General features: G+C 43.2%; 1 protein-coding gene and 1 long non-coding RNA gene across 3 annotated transcripts in view; one reads left to right on the top strand and one right to left on the bottom strand.

Annotated features, from left to right (window-relative positions):
• Positions 1-253: 253 nt before the first annotated feature.
• Positions 254-16,444, top strand: part of ZCCHC24 (zinc finger CCHC-type containing 24) — a 116,635-nt gene continuing 100,444 nt past the window's right edge. For both annotated transcript variants that reach the window (XR_013839154.1, XM_079977043.1), the window contains exon 1: positions 254-975. Coding sequence is in view for 1 of the 2 variants with exons in the window: in XM_079977043.1 (XP_079833169.1) it covers positions 733-975 (243 nt within the window). In the remaining variant the exon portion in view is untranslated. The remainder of the gene's footprint in view (positions 976-16,444) is intronic.
• LOC307216363 lies at positions 14,549-16,252 on the bottom strand. The gene is made up of 2 exons (XR_013839065.1): positions 16,117-16,252; positions 14,549-14,810 (listed from the first exon to the last, which is right to left on the bottom strand). It is a non-coding gene; the product is annotated as an uncharacterized lncRNA (long non-coding RNA).

Raw genomic sequence — 16,444 nt, 5'->3', positions numbered from 1 at the left:
CTGCGACACTATGATGCTATAGTTCCAGTCACGTACGAAGCCGGCCTTCCAGAGTGGATTCCGCTGTGTTCTTACGGGGGCGGGAGCGAGGGGGGCGGGGTGAAACAGAGGGAAGGAGGCGCGGTCCCTCTTTTGATTGGCCCGCAGCAACCCCCGTATTTAAATTTGGTCGCTGCACGGAACTTTCGCGAGCCAATGCCCTTTTCGCTCCCCGCCCGTCCCCCCCAATCCCCGCTCCCGAATGGTCGCGTTCCTACAGGCAGCCCCGACGAGTTTGCTGAATAACTCAAGGCGCCCTTCCCCTCCAGCAGGGAGACTAAGGGAGTGAGAATAAAGACAGATAGCGGATCGAGCCGCGGGAAGGAGAGGAAGGAGGGAGGGGGGGCGGAAAGCCAAAGAAAGTTTCTGCCTAACTTTGCTATTGCTGCTGCCACCGTAGATCAGCAGCTATGCTGGGGGTGGACGGCGTGCTGGAGCTTGGAGGGCTCGGATCGCCATAGGAAAGGCAGGAAGGGGGGGGAAAGGGAGCTGGAAAGATTCAGGACGCAAGGAAAACGGAGAGGAGCCCCCCTCCCTCCCTTCTCCCCCACCCCCTCTGGTAGGGGCCCCCGAGGAAGCCGTCCAGGGTAGCAAAAGTCCCCCGCGGGGAGGAGGAGGAAAGTTGATCCAGCGAGGGAGGGGAGGGGAGGGGGAAAGACCATCTCCGAGTGGGGCAGCTTCGGGTGGGCAAGGATGAGCCTGTTGTCAGCCATCGACACCAGCGCTGCCTCCGTCTACCAGCCCGCGCAGCTTCTCAACTGGGTCTATCTGTCCCTGCAAGACACGCACCAGGCCAGCGCCTTCGATGCCTTCCGACCAGAGCCTTCGTCGTCTCAGCACCCGGAGCTGAGCTACCCCAGCAAGAGCAGCGCCGAGCTGGGCTCCTCCCTCAGCTCCAGCTATCTTAACAGCTTCTTCCAGCTCCAAAGGAACGAGGTAACGCGATCCCTTCCTCCGCAACTCAGCCTCAGCAGAAACGAGCGCTTAAAAAAATGATGATGATAAATACCGATTTTTGACCCCCACTTGGAAATAAGCTGGTGGGTTGTGGTTTTGGCCTCTGAAATGGAGCTGGAAAGGGCTGGACTTCGCTCGGCTGGGGGAAGGAAGAGCCGAGCGACCATTGCTTGGACGGGGGGCGGCGGAGGGAACAACTGGGAAAAGTTTGCGGAAAGTTGCTCCCTCTGAAAACTTTTGCACCGCCATGATGCTTTGCAAGTATTTTCTCCCCCCTCCTCGGCGCCCTTTGACTCTCTCCAACGCGCTTTTCTTTTTTTTATTCCTTCTCTTTTTTTAACCGCTTGCTCCTTTGAAACGTGGAGCGCTTGGTAATCGAGTTAGCAGATTTATGCAGAAGGGGGTAGGTAGGCGGCCTCTGGAGAGACGTTTCTCTTCCGCGTCAGAGATGCAGGAGATCTAAAGAACCCAGGAAAAATTCCTTCCAGTAGCACCTTAAAGACCAACTAAGTTAGTTCTTGGTATGAGCTTTCGTGTGCATGCACACTTCTTCAGAAACACTAAAGCTCATACCAAGCATGCACACGAAAGCATGCACACGAAAGCTCATACCAAGAACTAACTTAGTTGGTCTTTAAGGTGCTACTGGAAGGAATTTTTTTTGTTTTGACTATGGCAGACCAACACGGCTACCTATCTGTAAAGAACCCAGGCGCACTCTTCGTTGCAACGGTTCAGAATTTTGTCCTACAGAAACGTTGGGAAAACAACTGGTTTTTACGCGTTGCTTACTGTTTGCTTGGTGGTTCTTAGGCTGTTACAAACGAAGCATTCCGAACAGGGTGTTCATATTGGAATGCGCTTCGAGTTGGAACAAAGTTGATTTCAGTTTCCCATCTAGATTTCTATCTCTCTCTCTCTTTGGTGCGTATGTGGGGGTTTACTTTGGATTTGCAGTCCAGTGAAAATTCTGCAGTTGGAAACTACCTTCCCTCCCTTGCCCACGCGTTTGAGAGTGTGCGGGAAGGTGCGCTCGCGCTCGTGGGTTTAGTTCCTGTTGACATTGTGGTCAATGCTTACATGGGCTGATCAGAGTAAGGCTGATTGAATTGCCTACCTATATCCCAAACTTAGGTGATATAAATACTGATAGGGTCGCTGGGCCTGGAGGTGGGGAAGGAAGACGGAGATATCTGGGTCAATCTCAGGGTCGTAGGTTTGAGCCCCACGTTGGTTGGGTAAAAGATTCCTGCATTTCAGGGCATTGAACTAGATGACCCTTGGGATCCCTTCCAACTCTACAGATTCTATGATCTTCAACAAGCCAGCAATCACTTTTAGCACCATCGCTTTAAAAAGCGAGAGAGCTAAACTGACTAGTATTGTGCTATTATTAACTTCAAAAGACAACTGGGCTTTTCTAGCCTGGGAAAGTTTCTAAGTAGTGTTCTTGCATTTTCATTCTCTCTGGTGTCTCCTACATTCACATGGTAAGTTTCCTGGGGAGAAGGGGACTGTATCTTCTTAAGTACCTCTGTGAATCGCCACATACAGTATTATGTTATTAACAAACAGAAAAGCCCCAGACTGGTTTTTCAGACTTGGAGCAAAGTCACATATGCATGTTAAAATACTTTATCAGGTGGGGAATCTTCCTCCTTCCTCTGTTTCAGTTAGTGGGCATTGTCACTGTCCGTGGTTATACTTTCTTCAAATGTCACTGTATTCCCCCTTCAGCTACTGCAAAAGGAAGACACTCCCCTACTTAGCTAGCCAGGATGCTGGTCTATAGTGGGTTGGGCCTGGGACCAAACTTGGATGCAACCTCACTGTATGGTGTGTAACTTTACCTGCCTAAATTATCTGTCCAGCAGTCTCTCTGCTGCAGCAAGGCAAGGTTGGCAGTTTCACCTTTATGCAGTGCCTTTTCTTTTAAAAACATGTGGTCTTTTCACCTTTAAAAAAAAAATGGATTGAGGGATTTGAAGGGAAAGGAGAGTTAATAGATGTCATTAAGTGATCATGGGCATGGCAGAAAATGGGGTGCTCATTTGGCTTTGTTGCATGTGTGTTTCAGTTAGGATGTTTATCTGCATGTAGGGTGTGTGTAGGGGGGGGGGGATTTTTGTCAAGAAGGCAAAACCAGTGCCAGAGGCATAGTGACTTCTGCCACAGGTACTGTGACCTCTTTTCCTGCTGCAGAACTTGGAAATAAACTGCTACACTCCCCAAGAAATGTATATAGCTATGGGGGGAAGTGTCAGATGGAGGGTTTAAAATGTGCTTCAGGTACTTTACTTCAGTTCACATAGGTGACACCAGCATCCGCCGAATGGTTGAAATTAAATTGTGCATTTAAGTTCCTACCAGGACAGTAGTTATTAAAACCCCCGATACATTTGTATTTAGAACTTCATCTCAGCTTCATTTCAAACATGCATGCTAACAGCAGAAGAGAGGTCCCAAGGATCTTTAAGTGGCATGTGTATAATGGGTCTTATTTAGAAAACAAGTTTAGGGAGCCTCTTGTTAATAAATCTGCCACTACTTATCCCAGTATCATTCTGTGTCGGGTCATTTTATTTGTGATGCAGTTTGCAGAATAATCAAAGGAAGAAGGGGTTTGAACGTGGCAGAGTCTGTTGTGAACACCAGGCAATCATATCGATTGCTTTTAAAAAGAAGTGACTTCAGAGGCATTTGTAAATATTCTCGTAGTGCAAATTGGTTAAAACAAAGTAGCTGGATATCTGTTGTCCTCTGTATATGTGGAACTGTGATGGTGCATGATACACTTTCTGAACTTGAGGAAATAAGATAGGATACACATAAATAAATAATATTTCTGTGATTATGAGATATGGAAATACCCAGAACATGCTCTCAAGTTACACTGCATTTGAAAAAAATATTATTGAATCTTGGGCCAACCTTTGCTGTGAATCTGCACCCTTCCACAGTCAGATCGCTCTCCCTACCCCACCCCCTAATGGTACCTTTCCCAATGTAACTCTTAGTGATGCTGCAATGACATCACCCTGTGATACCCCTGCCATGCCATTCCATCTGTTAAATATGGACATGTCTTGGACTTGTGTGCTTGATATTACTATTTGACATCATCTTATAGTAGCTTTCGCTGGCATACCAGTGCCAATTAGTCGTGTGATTTGTAAGTAGCTACATGTCTAGAGTAAGAATGGTCCCCAGCTAAGCAGGTAAGGAACTTTACAAAAGTTGGTTCTTTTTAAATTTTAGGCCCCCAGTGCAGACATGTGTGAGCAGGCAGACTAGTAAATCTTTTTGTGTAGTCTAGCAACTTTTGTGAACTTATCAAAGCATTCCTGGCAGCTGCTTTGAAAGAAAAATGAAGTTTTGGTCCAGGTTGCAATGCCAGTTCAGTGGAACAGAGCTATGTGTTATCCTCCCACACCACCCATCTTAAAAAGCTATTTGTCAGATGAAAAGCTTTTGATTAGTCTATGAAAGCTTATGCCACAATAAATAGGTTATTATTTAAAGTACCACAGGATTCTTTGTGGGCTTCAGCAGCCTAACATGGCTACTTATTTGGGAATTGTTTAGTTTGTTAGTCTCATCAATGCAGGAATGTGACAGAAATTTTCTTTTTCATAATTCTGCAACTTCTTTGAAGAATGCCAGCTCACAAGTTTAGGGCCTGCTACTTTCCAAAGAACACAGAACTGTATGTCTGTTGATCCCAGCTAAGCTCTTTCGTTGTTTTCCTCTTTTAAGAAGAAGAAGAAGAAGAAGAGTTTGGATTTGATATCCCGCCTTTCACTCCCTTTAAGGAGTCTCAAAGCGGCTAACATTCTCCTTTCCCTTCCTCCCCCACAACAAACACTCTGTGAGGTGAGTGGGGCTGAGAGACTTCACAGAAGTGTGACTAGCCCAAGGTCACCCAGCAGCTGCATGTGGAGGAGCGGAGACGCGAACCCGGTTCCCCAGATTACGAGACTACCACTCTTAACCACTACACCACACTGGCTCATGCATCCTTCAACTGCTTATTAAGTTTGAGGTTCTTCCTATCCACCCCCCCTGTGATCAAGTTACTATGAAGGCAAACTATTATTTTAAAACAAATCCAGTGCAAAGTACACTGACATTACTTTTTCCTCTGCATTGTGAATAAAAAGCTAATCCAATCCTTGCATGTAATCTGAAAGTTGTCTTCTACAGCAGTGTTTTTCAACCTTTTTTGGGCAAAGGCACACTTGTTTCATGAAAAAAATCACGAGGCACACCACCATTAGAAAATGTTAAAAAAATTAACTCTGTGCCTATATTGACTATATATAAAGTAATTCTCTTGAATAGGAATCAAATACGTTGTGGACCGTTCTCTGCTAAGCGGGGATCGATCCGCTGATCCCCGCTGAGCCGGCGGATGACAGCTCTGTCTCCGCACTGTGTGCGGAGAGGGAGATGTCAGAGCCCCGCTGCTCTCTATGGGGAATCGGATGAGACCGGACCGCCTGTCCGCTCTCATCCGATCCCATCCAATCTGATCCCCACCCAGGACGGATGGAAAATAGGGTGGACACAGTCCGGCGCCCGCCTAGTGGGCGAAAATATGACTTTTTAAAAAAATCTTTCGAATTTTTCAATTTTTCCCGCGGCACACTAGTGTGTCGCGGAACAGTGGTTGAAAAACACTGTTCTACAGTACCTTCCCTAAACTGAAGCCTTAGCAGTTTGCAGTCTTTTAGGGGCTTTCTTCCTGTTTCCTTTCCTTTCCTTTTCCTTTTTTTTTTTTTTTACTTCATCCCAGGAAAGAATTCTGATGAGTTTGTGTTTCTGTTGATTCCTTGCTGTCTTTAACAACTCAGTCTGAACATGTTTATTTGGAAGTGAATCCTGTTGATCTGCGTGGAACTGTAAGTGTGCCAAGGGATCTGGCAGTCTGAAAGACCACCCTCTTTGCTTATGCACCTACCCATTAGATCATCAGAAACCCAGCCCTAGATGTTTTCAGCCTGAGTTTGGTGGGTGACTACTGGAGACAAGGCCTTTTCTGTTTTGGCACAATGATTATGGAACTTTCCCCAGAGAAGTCTGCTTGGCGCTTTCTTTTAGGTGTCGGAGGAAAGCTTTTCTTTGCTTGGATATTCCATTGAAGACGTTTTATGAAACTGATGTCTTTGAAATTTCTGCTGCTGTTTTCTGATGCGGCTTTATTTATACTTTGGTTTGCTTTACTAATTTCAATTATTGTTACTGATATTTCCTTTTTTCTGAATTGCCTTCAACACTGTAATGGTTGTAAGGGGTTACTTGTGCGTAAGTTGCCTTCAGTTTTGGTTAGATTGCCTGCCCAACCGTGCCTTGGCTGACAGCCCACACTCCGTGGCTGGTCAGTCACTTGCAGAATCCGTCAGTGGGCGTTTCTTGAACCTCTTCCAGCATAAGAGCTGTTTGACACCAAGTCTCCTCCTACTTTCCCTGCGCAGAACCCGTCTGCGCAAGTAAGGGGAAGGCAGAGGCGTGTCCGCGCTCTCCCCACTGGTCTCGGGTGAAGGGTCTTGGAGACCTCTCTCCGAATCCTCCATCTCCCTCCCTTCTCTACCGGTGTTACGCTGAATTCCTTCCCCCCTGCTGGTCCCCTCTCCTGCATCGCTTTGGAGCCTTGCCTCCTCCTCTCGCTCAGATGTCAGTTCCCTGACAAACACATACATCGAAAGGTATACTAGAAATAATTTGAATATTTGCCCCTCCCTGCTTGGATGCCATTATGCTCTGCTCCCCTGAACACCCTATTTAAGTGATAGGACAGGTCTTAACTATACTATTTAGCTTTCAAGTGTTCCAAGCCATTATGATGCATTGTTTTCCTGTAATCCTCACAATCTTGTAAGGTTCATCAATTTTACTATCCCTTGTTGCAGATGGCAAACTGAGGCTGAAAGATACCATCACTAGTGGACTAAGACTAGTTGGTGAGCCATTGTGGTTTAGTGGTTAGAGTGTTGTATGCAAGGGAGACCGTGGTTGAGATCTCCACTCATGTCATGAAACTTCCCCCACCCCAAAGATCTTTATTGAAACTTAACATATATACATAATAACCAAAATTCCCAATGATTCCCTCACATAAAATATATCTAAATTACAACAGCTACTTGATTATAGACTTAATTATAAAACTCACCGCCCACCCCCTACTTCCCGCCACAGCAATTCAACTTCTTTATATTTCTTTCAACCTTTTTCCTTGCATTCTATAATAAATTATTTTGTTACATTCTGATTTTTCCTTCTTTGTTTATTGGTTTTGTTATTGCTTACATTTTTTTATTCTAAGCCTATTAGCATGTCATTTTTAGAACAATATTTTGACATACACTATAATCTTCGAAATACTTCCACTCCATTCTTAACTTTTGATTTGATTGATATCTTATAATTGAAGTTAATTTTTCCAATTCTATATACTCGCGGTAATTTACAAATCCACTCTTCCTTTGTTGGTGTGCCCTGAGATTTCCATTTAGTGGCAATTACCACATATGAAAAAAAAAAAAACTTTTTATATGCAACAACAACTGCCAGGGTAGTAATGGTCAAGTCACGAGACTTTTTGAGTGACCTTGGGGGTCAATGGTTCCCTCTTAGCATAACCTACCTCACAGGGCTGTGATGAATATAGGTGAATGAATGAATAGGCAGTGGCAGACAGCATGATGGAACAGAGGCACTTACCTGACCATCTGGCAGGCAAGTCACTGCTGCTTATCTGGGGTGGGAAGAGTGAGGCAGCAGTTGAGTCAGTGTGGTGTGAACGCAATGCACCAGCAGAGCCAATCTGACATTCCTGCTAGTGCTGACCTCCCCACCATCTCACCCCTCCTGGTAAGCAGTAGGACTCATGTACTGGGAGGACAGGTAAGTGCCTCTGCCCCATCCACTATTGTGAACAGGTTCATGGCAGAGATGATATATTAACCAGAAACTGCCTGGTTCCCAGACCTGTCTCTTAGACATTATGGTACACCAGCTCTCTTGATACCACAGGGACTCGCTCTACTAACAGCTAATTGCAACACAGTTCCGAAAGGACTTGGTTGTTCTGGCTACATTGAATTCACTTGCTTTCAGAATGATTTATTTATTTTTGCTAGTTTGTGACAAATACTTTGTCATACACATCAATCATTATCAACCTGGCTACTCAGAGTTCTTTTTCTGCTTCCAGCAGCACTGATCCTCAGTTTTGGTATATCTGTACACCAGGGCTTTATACAGTAGGGCACATTTCAGGAGCTGATGAGGGCCAATACGAGAAGATCAAAATGGAAGAGATGGAAATGCGATGGATTAACTAGTAGCAATTTAGCCCTTCTACAACATCACAAATCTGACTGAAAGTCTATAGGTGGGACAAACAGTGACATCATGGAGAGAGATAACTGAGAAATCAGCAGCCATGTTCTTCATTCAATATGTAGCCATGCATAGTGATAGGGAATATATAATAAATGGTCAGTACAATAATATCTATTAGAAATCTGTAGTGAATAGTTCCAGTCAATATGTAGAATTCATTCTGTTGATGCCCATCTTGACCCTTGTTGACCCTATGCCTCCATTGGTAGGACTTCTAAACTGAACATTGACTTCATTGGGAAACCATCTCAGTCTAACTGGAATTATAACCTATTTCATTTATTATTGGGGAAATAATAGCAATAAGCTTGTCCCTTATGTTCATCAGCCAGTCGATTTTTTATTTTTTTTATTTTTGGTAATTGCCGCATTCTGTGTCGTCCAGACCTGATACACTGTGGTAAATTTTAGCAATGGTTTGTTTAAATCAAGTCAACTTCACACCATGGTTTAAGAAGCAGCCTTGTTTAAACAAACCAGAGTTAAGATTAAGCAAAGTTTAATGTTCTGCTGTAATGTTAAGCTTTAGTTAATTACAAGTAAAAGGCTCCAAACTCTTCCTTATAGCCACACTGGGGGAGAAGGTGAAACTCACTGAGACTTATTCTTGTCATATTAAACTAAGACAGGACGTTCTAATTCAACTATTGTTTGTGTGGGATATTTTGCTTTCACTGTCCTTCCTGTATTCACACCGTTAGTTGCAATACAATGGTACCTTGGGTTACAGACGCTTCAGGTTACAGACTCCGCTAATCCAGAAATAGTACCTTGGGTTAAGAACTTTGCTTCAGGATGAGAACAGAAATCGCACGGCGGCGCCAGGGCGGAGTGGGAGACCCCATTAGCTAAAGTGGTGCTTCCGGTTAAGAACAGTTTCAGGTTAAGAACGGACCTTCAGAACGAATTAAGTTCTTAACCCTAGGTACCACTGTATTGTGTGTTCTTTCCTTTAACACTTTTAACCCAACCCTCTTCTGTTGGAAAACTTAGGCATTCGAACCTCTTAACCTCTTAAACTGATAAATATTAACAGGACAAAATTGAGAATTGGGAGACCTCCCAACTCACATTTTTTGACAAGGTTATGTTTTTGGGCTCTTCAGGCAAGTTTCCATGAACAAAAAAATAAATAAATCAAAAATCACATTACTGTCACATTTGTAATTGTCAGCTGTACTCCCCCTCCTTTGCGTCCATGTACAAAACCAGTCTCAATTGGTCAGTATACAGATATATGTAAAACAAGTCTCATTTGTAATTATGTTTAGCCCTTAGATTGTAGGTGTTTGAAGGCCATATAACTGCTGCTGCATTTGTGTGTGTGTGTGTCTATCTGAGTAATGAGTCTAGAGATTCTTGAGGCATTAGATTTCTGCGAATTCCAACGTGAACTGACCCAGTCTGAGCCTCCTGGACTAATGTGATTGATTGATTGAAGTGTGGATGGGGACATAAATACCCTCCAGAGTTTTGTGATATAGTGCTCAGCTCAAAATGACCCAAAAGTTATTCAAATGAATATTTTAAGATAAATGTATTATTTAGAAACATGTATGTAAAACACATATTTACATAGCTTGTGATGTATTGAAACACAAATTTAAATATGAATTTTCATGTGGCTGAAAAGAATTGCAGATTCATGTGGAAACGGTGGAACAGACTTATGAATACACGCGCACTTGACATAGCCAGGTAATGGACTGATCTGCCCATCCTCAAGTGAGGTAAAATCATTTTAAATGCTGGTGTGGTTGAGTGGTAAAGGCTGCAAACGTGTGCCAGCATTCTCTGAAGAATGCCCCATTGACACTGCGGGATTTAATGCATGAGATTGGACTACAAAAACATGAAATAGGGGATCTCTGGTTCAAAATTTGCCACTCAGTGGGAAACTAAGCAAACCTCTATTCTGCCAGCCTCAGATGCCTCCACCCCCAGCTGCAATATGGGGGCTATAATGGCGATCATGTATATGACATGCTACGAATACAGTGGTACCTCGGTTTATGAACTTAATCCATTCTGGAAGTCCGTTCTTAAACCAAAACTGTTCTTAAACTGAGGCATGCTTTCCCTAATGAGGTGCCCCTCCACCATTCAGATTCCATTCTTAGACCAAGGTAAAGTTCTCAAACCAAGACACTACTTCCAGTTTTGTGGAGTTTGTAAACCGAGTAGTTCATAAACAGGGTTGTTCTTAAACCGAGGTACTACTGTACTCAGAAAGTGCCATATACCGGTAAATACTAGGAATAATCACAATCTCTGCTTTTAGCTGGAAGCTGAAAACATGAATAATGTCCTTGTGCAGTGGAAGAGGACATAAAGCACATTTCCTTGGCGTGGGGTATGTGGATCTAAAATTGCTTTATTCCCATTACCTCTTCACAATGCATTTAAAATGACATCAGTTGGTTGGGTCAGATCTTATAGCAAATGCGAAGGTTGGAGCAGGGCAGTTCTTTGACTCTGTGGGAATAACGTTGGTCCATGAAGAATTCTGCAAATATGCTGCTGACTGAACTTGGCCACGGATTTCATTACCTGCCCCAGGAAACCTTGAAAACAAGCAAGGAAGTGAAGCCTTGTCCATAGTTGACTCACAGGAGGCATCCCTCCCCCCCCCACCCAAAACAGGTGTCTGTTCTGGCCCAAGGTGTTCTTTAGCAGTTGACCCCATCCATTTTTAGCACACTGCCTGCCCACATGTGGAATGTGATGATGACACCAGATGGAATAAGGAACGCTTGTTGGGGAAACATCTTACCCATGCTGCGTGGTGATGTCACTTTGCTGATTAGTTGGGTGCATCCTGGTTCCCAAAGCAGGCCGAGTTAGCAGCTAAGGAACTCCTTGGGCCAGGACGCCATATTTGGAGTAAGGAAGGGTGGTCAGCTGGGCTTTCCCTTGCCAAAGATGGCATGAATACTCTGGAGTATTTCTATGGTATGCTTTCATTCATGGCTTCAAAAGGTTTTGAAGTCATGGAGTTATTTTCAAGGGCAGTTCTACACTCATGGTTCTTAATGTTAAGTAAGGGTTAGGGAAGGGTTTTGATAACATAGAAGGACACATGACGTCCTACTTTTTGTATTTATAATGCATTATTACCTTGTCGTTTTTATCACTTTATTTTAATGTAAAGCCTACTTACCTACGAAGAAGGTCAGGCCACAAGAACTAAATCTTAGTTGTTTTCCTTTTTCCTAATTAGCTGTCACACACTCTTGGATGCCTTGATTAAAATGCTAACTTTGCTTCTCCAAATAAATAAATAAAGAAATAATTTTGAAATACTGACATGTGCAAGTAATAAAGGACATACAGGGAGGGAGGAACAATTAAAACATGACACCAGAGGATGCAGCAGAGCAACCAGAAAGAAACAGGGTTTTGAAAAATGGTGTGGCTGAGTATTACCTACATTTTATGAAAAATACCAAGGTAAAAAATGTTTTAATTAACAAGTAGGCCCTGTGATGTTTTAGAATTGAATATCTAATATCGCCTTAATAGGGGGAAATAATGTTAAATAGTTGAGTGTAGATCCAGCCTAACTCTTGTTCCCAGGTTCCCTGTGGCTCCTTAGAAGCTTATCAGAGGTTTGATGTTGAATATGTTCTGGGATTGATTGCCTTTAGCAATGGTGAGACCCCCTCAGGTCTGGTCAGGTTCCTATTTGAACTGATTGTGCACATCTAACTATACATCCCTGAACTCTCCGTAACATGCAGGAGGTTTGTGGCAGACATGCAAACATTGCTCAGCAGACAAATCAACACAGAAGGGGTTCTTTAAAGCACAGAAGGTTTGACCACCAGCATTGCAGCCTCTAATAATAATAATAATAATAATAATAATAATAATAATAATAATAATGTTCTGTTGAATTGAGTGTAAGAGTTCAGGATGGGGGAATAGAATAAAGTTGGAAAACAAAGTAACTATATAGGGCATGATCCATCCAAGTTTACACACTATTACATCCCATTGATTTCAGTGGGTATAATATAGGTGCATGCTTAACACTCCCATGCTTAACACTCCCAGGAAACAAGTTTTAAAATGCTTGATTTTGGACTGCTCTCATTGTATTCATATTATAAATACACTTTTTAATATATATAAAAAGCACCCTTGGTTCAGCCATCAGGGATGCCCAATCGCCTTACCCCACCCAAGCAAAATGGCTTGTGATGTTGTATATTCCTATTTCTTGACATCCTAACTTCTGCAGTATGATTTGTGCCTTTTGCATGCTTGTGGGGTGGGCTTCCATCATACTTCTTTCCAGGTGGGCATCCCTTTTCAGGTGGAGATCCTGTTTAACTGGATGGAACCTAGAACTCCTGTATGCAAAGCATTCACTCTTCCACTGAGCTGTGACACCCCCCTCTCCTAGTCTGAAACAAGGGGTGGTGTGTGTATATGTGGACGTGGATACAATTCCCCCTTCCCCCCTCCAGGACTGCATGCCTTTGCAATTCAGAGAGCTTCTCTCCCCGTTCATCTGTGGACTTGGGAAAAAAAAGGAGGAGGGTTGCTTGCTTTGCTTGCAGATTCCTTTCGCCTTCCAGTTTTGTCCTATCTTGGCATTGCCCAAGTCCAAGCAGTGACGACGACTGACACATAGCTAGGTATAATATTTGGAAAGTGACTGAACAAGGAGCAAAAATAGCAACAGGTTAAGGGAGCAAAATAAGCAAGCTGGAAATGTGTTGCTGCGTGGCTGAAAAGAAACGGCAAAGGAGGGATCTGTCTGCGGGAGGGGGAAACAGACAGCCTCTGAAGAGTTGTTATTAGAGAGGGCTTGCAAGGCTGCATGGCGGTGCCTGTGGATGTGACCGGCATGCTGACCAAAGAAACTGGACAGAAAAAAATAAAAAAGCACCACCACCCACAAAATGCTTTTGTGTTTAACCAATATTTTTGTCCCTCTAGCTTTTCTCATCACAGTAGCTGCCTTCTGAATAAAACCCTGATGGCTATAGTGGCTTGGTGCATAAAAGCCAATTGTGCCATCAAAGAGCTAGAATGATAGCAAACATAAAATGAGTTCATATTTTGTTCTACTTTATTTTTAAAGTGCCCTTTTCAGAATACTGCTGCTACTACTACTAATAGCAATATTAGCAGCAGTGGGTTTATTGCTAACATGGCAATGCCTAATACCTAGAATATAGAATGGATTCTAGGACATCAAGATGTATTAAACTGGTGCTTGAAGTTCATTAATATCCCCAACTCTTATTAAGCCACTGCTTTTAGAGCTTGATGTTTTAGAAGGGATTTAATGTTCTTGAATCAAGCCAATTAACTAGTGCTTTGGGTTAGTGATCACTGAAGCCAGTGACTGAAAGGGCTTACGGATTATTAGACTCTTATTAGGGTTGACATATGTCCCAGTTGGCCAGGTTTTGCCAGGATTCTGGCCGTGTCCTTGGTGCCCCTTTGGCTCAGGAGTTTTTTTCAGATCCCCAGCTTTCATTGAAAGAAAAGAAAGAAAAGGCAAGTCTCTAGCTCTTACAGAAGGAGAGGTGCAAGTTGAACTATGCAGGCAGCAATCTGCAGAATCATTTTGTGCGGGACCCCCACCCATATTATTGTAGCGGACAAGTGAAGTCATACTAGAACATGAGCTGTTGCCTTATTCAAAGGCAATACCATTGGCCCATCTAGCTCAGCTTTCATTGAAGTAAACTGATAGTGGCTCTACAGGTTCCAGGCAGGAGTCCTTCCCACCCGTATTTGGAGGCGTCAGGGATTGAATCTGGGACCTCTTGCATGGCTGTGACTGGCATGTAAGGAAAGTGATATGAGTAGAGATAGGAAAATTAGAGTCACAGATTAATTGTCTGGGAATGCAACTTCCTGGTTCTTTCTGAAGTTATTCCCCACCCCCAACCCCTGAGCAGAAGTGAGAGCTACCCATTGAAAATAATGGAGAAAGTCAGGAAATTTTTGTGTGTGTGTGTGTATCTGTGTTTAGAGCCTTTGAATGAATGTGTGCCCCATCACACATGCATAAAAAGTTGCAGTAAATACAGATTCATGTTCTTTCTAACTGAGGGATTATTTTGTCTGATTTCTTTCTCTTTAAAAAAATAAACTTTAGATATCACAGCTGAGTAAGAGCAGCTTATGGCACAGTTGCTTTTATTTTCAAATGAATCCTGTTTCTCAATAAGTGCTTTTCAAAAAAAGAGGGGGGGGAAGCATCAGATCTAGGCTGTGTAGGCTACAGTGAAAAAAACAAGTTCTCTGCCTCCCTTGATTCTAGAATAAATGCTGCCAGTATGCTGCCATTGTTGTCCACCACAACCATTGGGTCTCTCAGGTGTGTGTTTGTGTGCACAATATCTGGACCTTCCTCTCCTGATGTGACAGGAATTTTACTCGCCCTTAAGAAAAGAAGCAAAGGCTTCAGCAGCAATGAGACATGAATGCCCCTGCTGCAGAGTAAAGGTAAGCCATAAAACTAAGTTTGGCGTTATCAAGCCATGTGTGACTAGTTCTGGCATAGGCCCCCTCGTCTGTTCTTCATCACATCCTTTGTAAATTTTTAGCCTTGTCTGTCATGCTGCAGCAATTTTTTGCCTTACTGTGCAAGGAAGGAATTTTAAATTATTCACATGCTTTAGATTTAAAGAGTTGGGTTGTATGCCAATGCAGAAAAGCCAAACGTCTCCGTTCTGTACACATAGTATTTGGCCTTACCATAGTGGCAAAACGGAGCAGTTGGTTTTTAAGAGGTTTTAAACGTTAGGTTGCATATCCAAAGTCAAGCGATTCATTCCTCCTTTCACTGTACAATAAAGGCACTTAATTTACATCGATTGTGTTGAGTTATGTAGGCCCGTGGTACAATGCTGATAATTTAGAAAAATTCCTTTAGTGGGGTAAATACTCTGCACCATTATATTATAGCGAAACCAAAGTCTTTAGAACTTCTGTTGCATAAATCAACTCCTACTCCCAAAGAGAACAGCAGAAAAGCTTTTCCATTGCAGTGCAATATCCAAGAAAATTCTGATAGCACACAGAGATAAATAATACCTTCCTAAATAAGCCTAAAGGAAGACTGAAAAATCAAAATAGGTGGGAGATTCAGGCTGGGTCTACATATGCAGCAGCATGAGGTGGGAATGAAGTGGTAGAATGCTAAGGTGGGAAGTGGAATTCTAGCACAGCTTTTTGCCTACTTTAACACTGAGGGATGTTCTAGAACAGTAGCAAAATGTGCATTGCCTTCTCCCATGGGATTCCTGTTGGTGGACCACCCAACGCCTGTCCCCAAGTATAGGAATGAATGGCATGTAGGTGAATGGCAACCTTTCACTAAAACAAGAGATAGAAATAAGGTTCACCAAGGGACAGACTGGAGAGTAGGCTAAATTCACCCCTGGTATCTGGGGAGGGGGTAGGTTTTCACTCCTCCATCAGCTATGCCCCAAGTGACACCTCATTTATTTTGCCCCATAGACTGTCTATGGCACATATTTGAAATCCAGGATACATCCAATTATCCAACACCTTCATTTCCATTTCTTCGTCACACTGGTGGCATCTCATGGACAGGAGCAGCATTTCCCAACTTGGTCTCCTCTAGATGCAGTTGGACACCAAGTGCCATCAGTCCCAGGAACCATAGACTGCCAGTGCACTATGCCAATCATTTGGGGATCCTTTTTCAGTGAGCAGACTCACCCAGAAAACCTTCCAGAATCTTCTTTCTCAGTTCAGCTCATTTAATGGTGATTTCCCGTTTGGGAATAAACATCTTGCCCATTCCAGTTCTGCTTAAAGTATTAATTGAACAATTAACATTGCAACATCAATTAAGTGTTGTTAGCCGCCCTGAGCCCGGTTTTCTGAACCAGGAAAGGTGGGGTATAAATAAAAATTTATTTATTATTATTATTATACAACTACTGGTCTAAGGAAAATAAAGTATATACAGAGAATCATGCCTCCTCCCTGCTGTCTTCAGTCATCTGGACAGAGCAACAGCCTCTTTCTTTCTCCCCTTCGGAGC

Source organism: Podarcis cretensis, assembly GCF_951804945.1.
Source record: "Podarcis cretensis genome assembly, chromosome: 5".
In the NCBI taxonomy this organism is placed as follows: domain Eukaryota; kingdom Metazoa; phylum Chordata; class Lepidosauria; order Squamata; family Lacertidae; genus Podarcis; species Podarcis cretensis.
The sequence above is the reverse complement of the archived record's forward strand: the minus strand, read 5'-3'. Positions and strand labels throughout refer to the sequence as shown.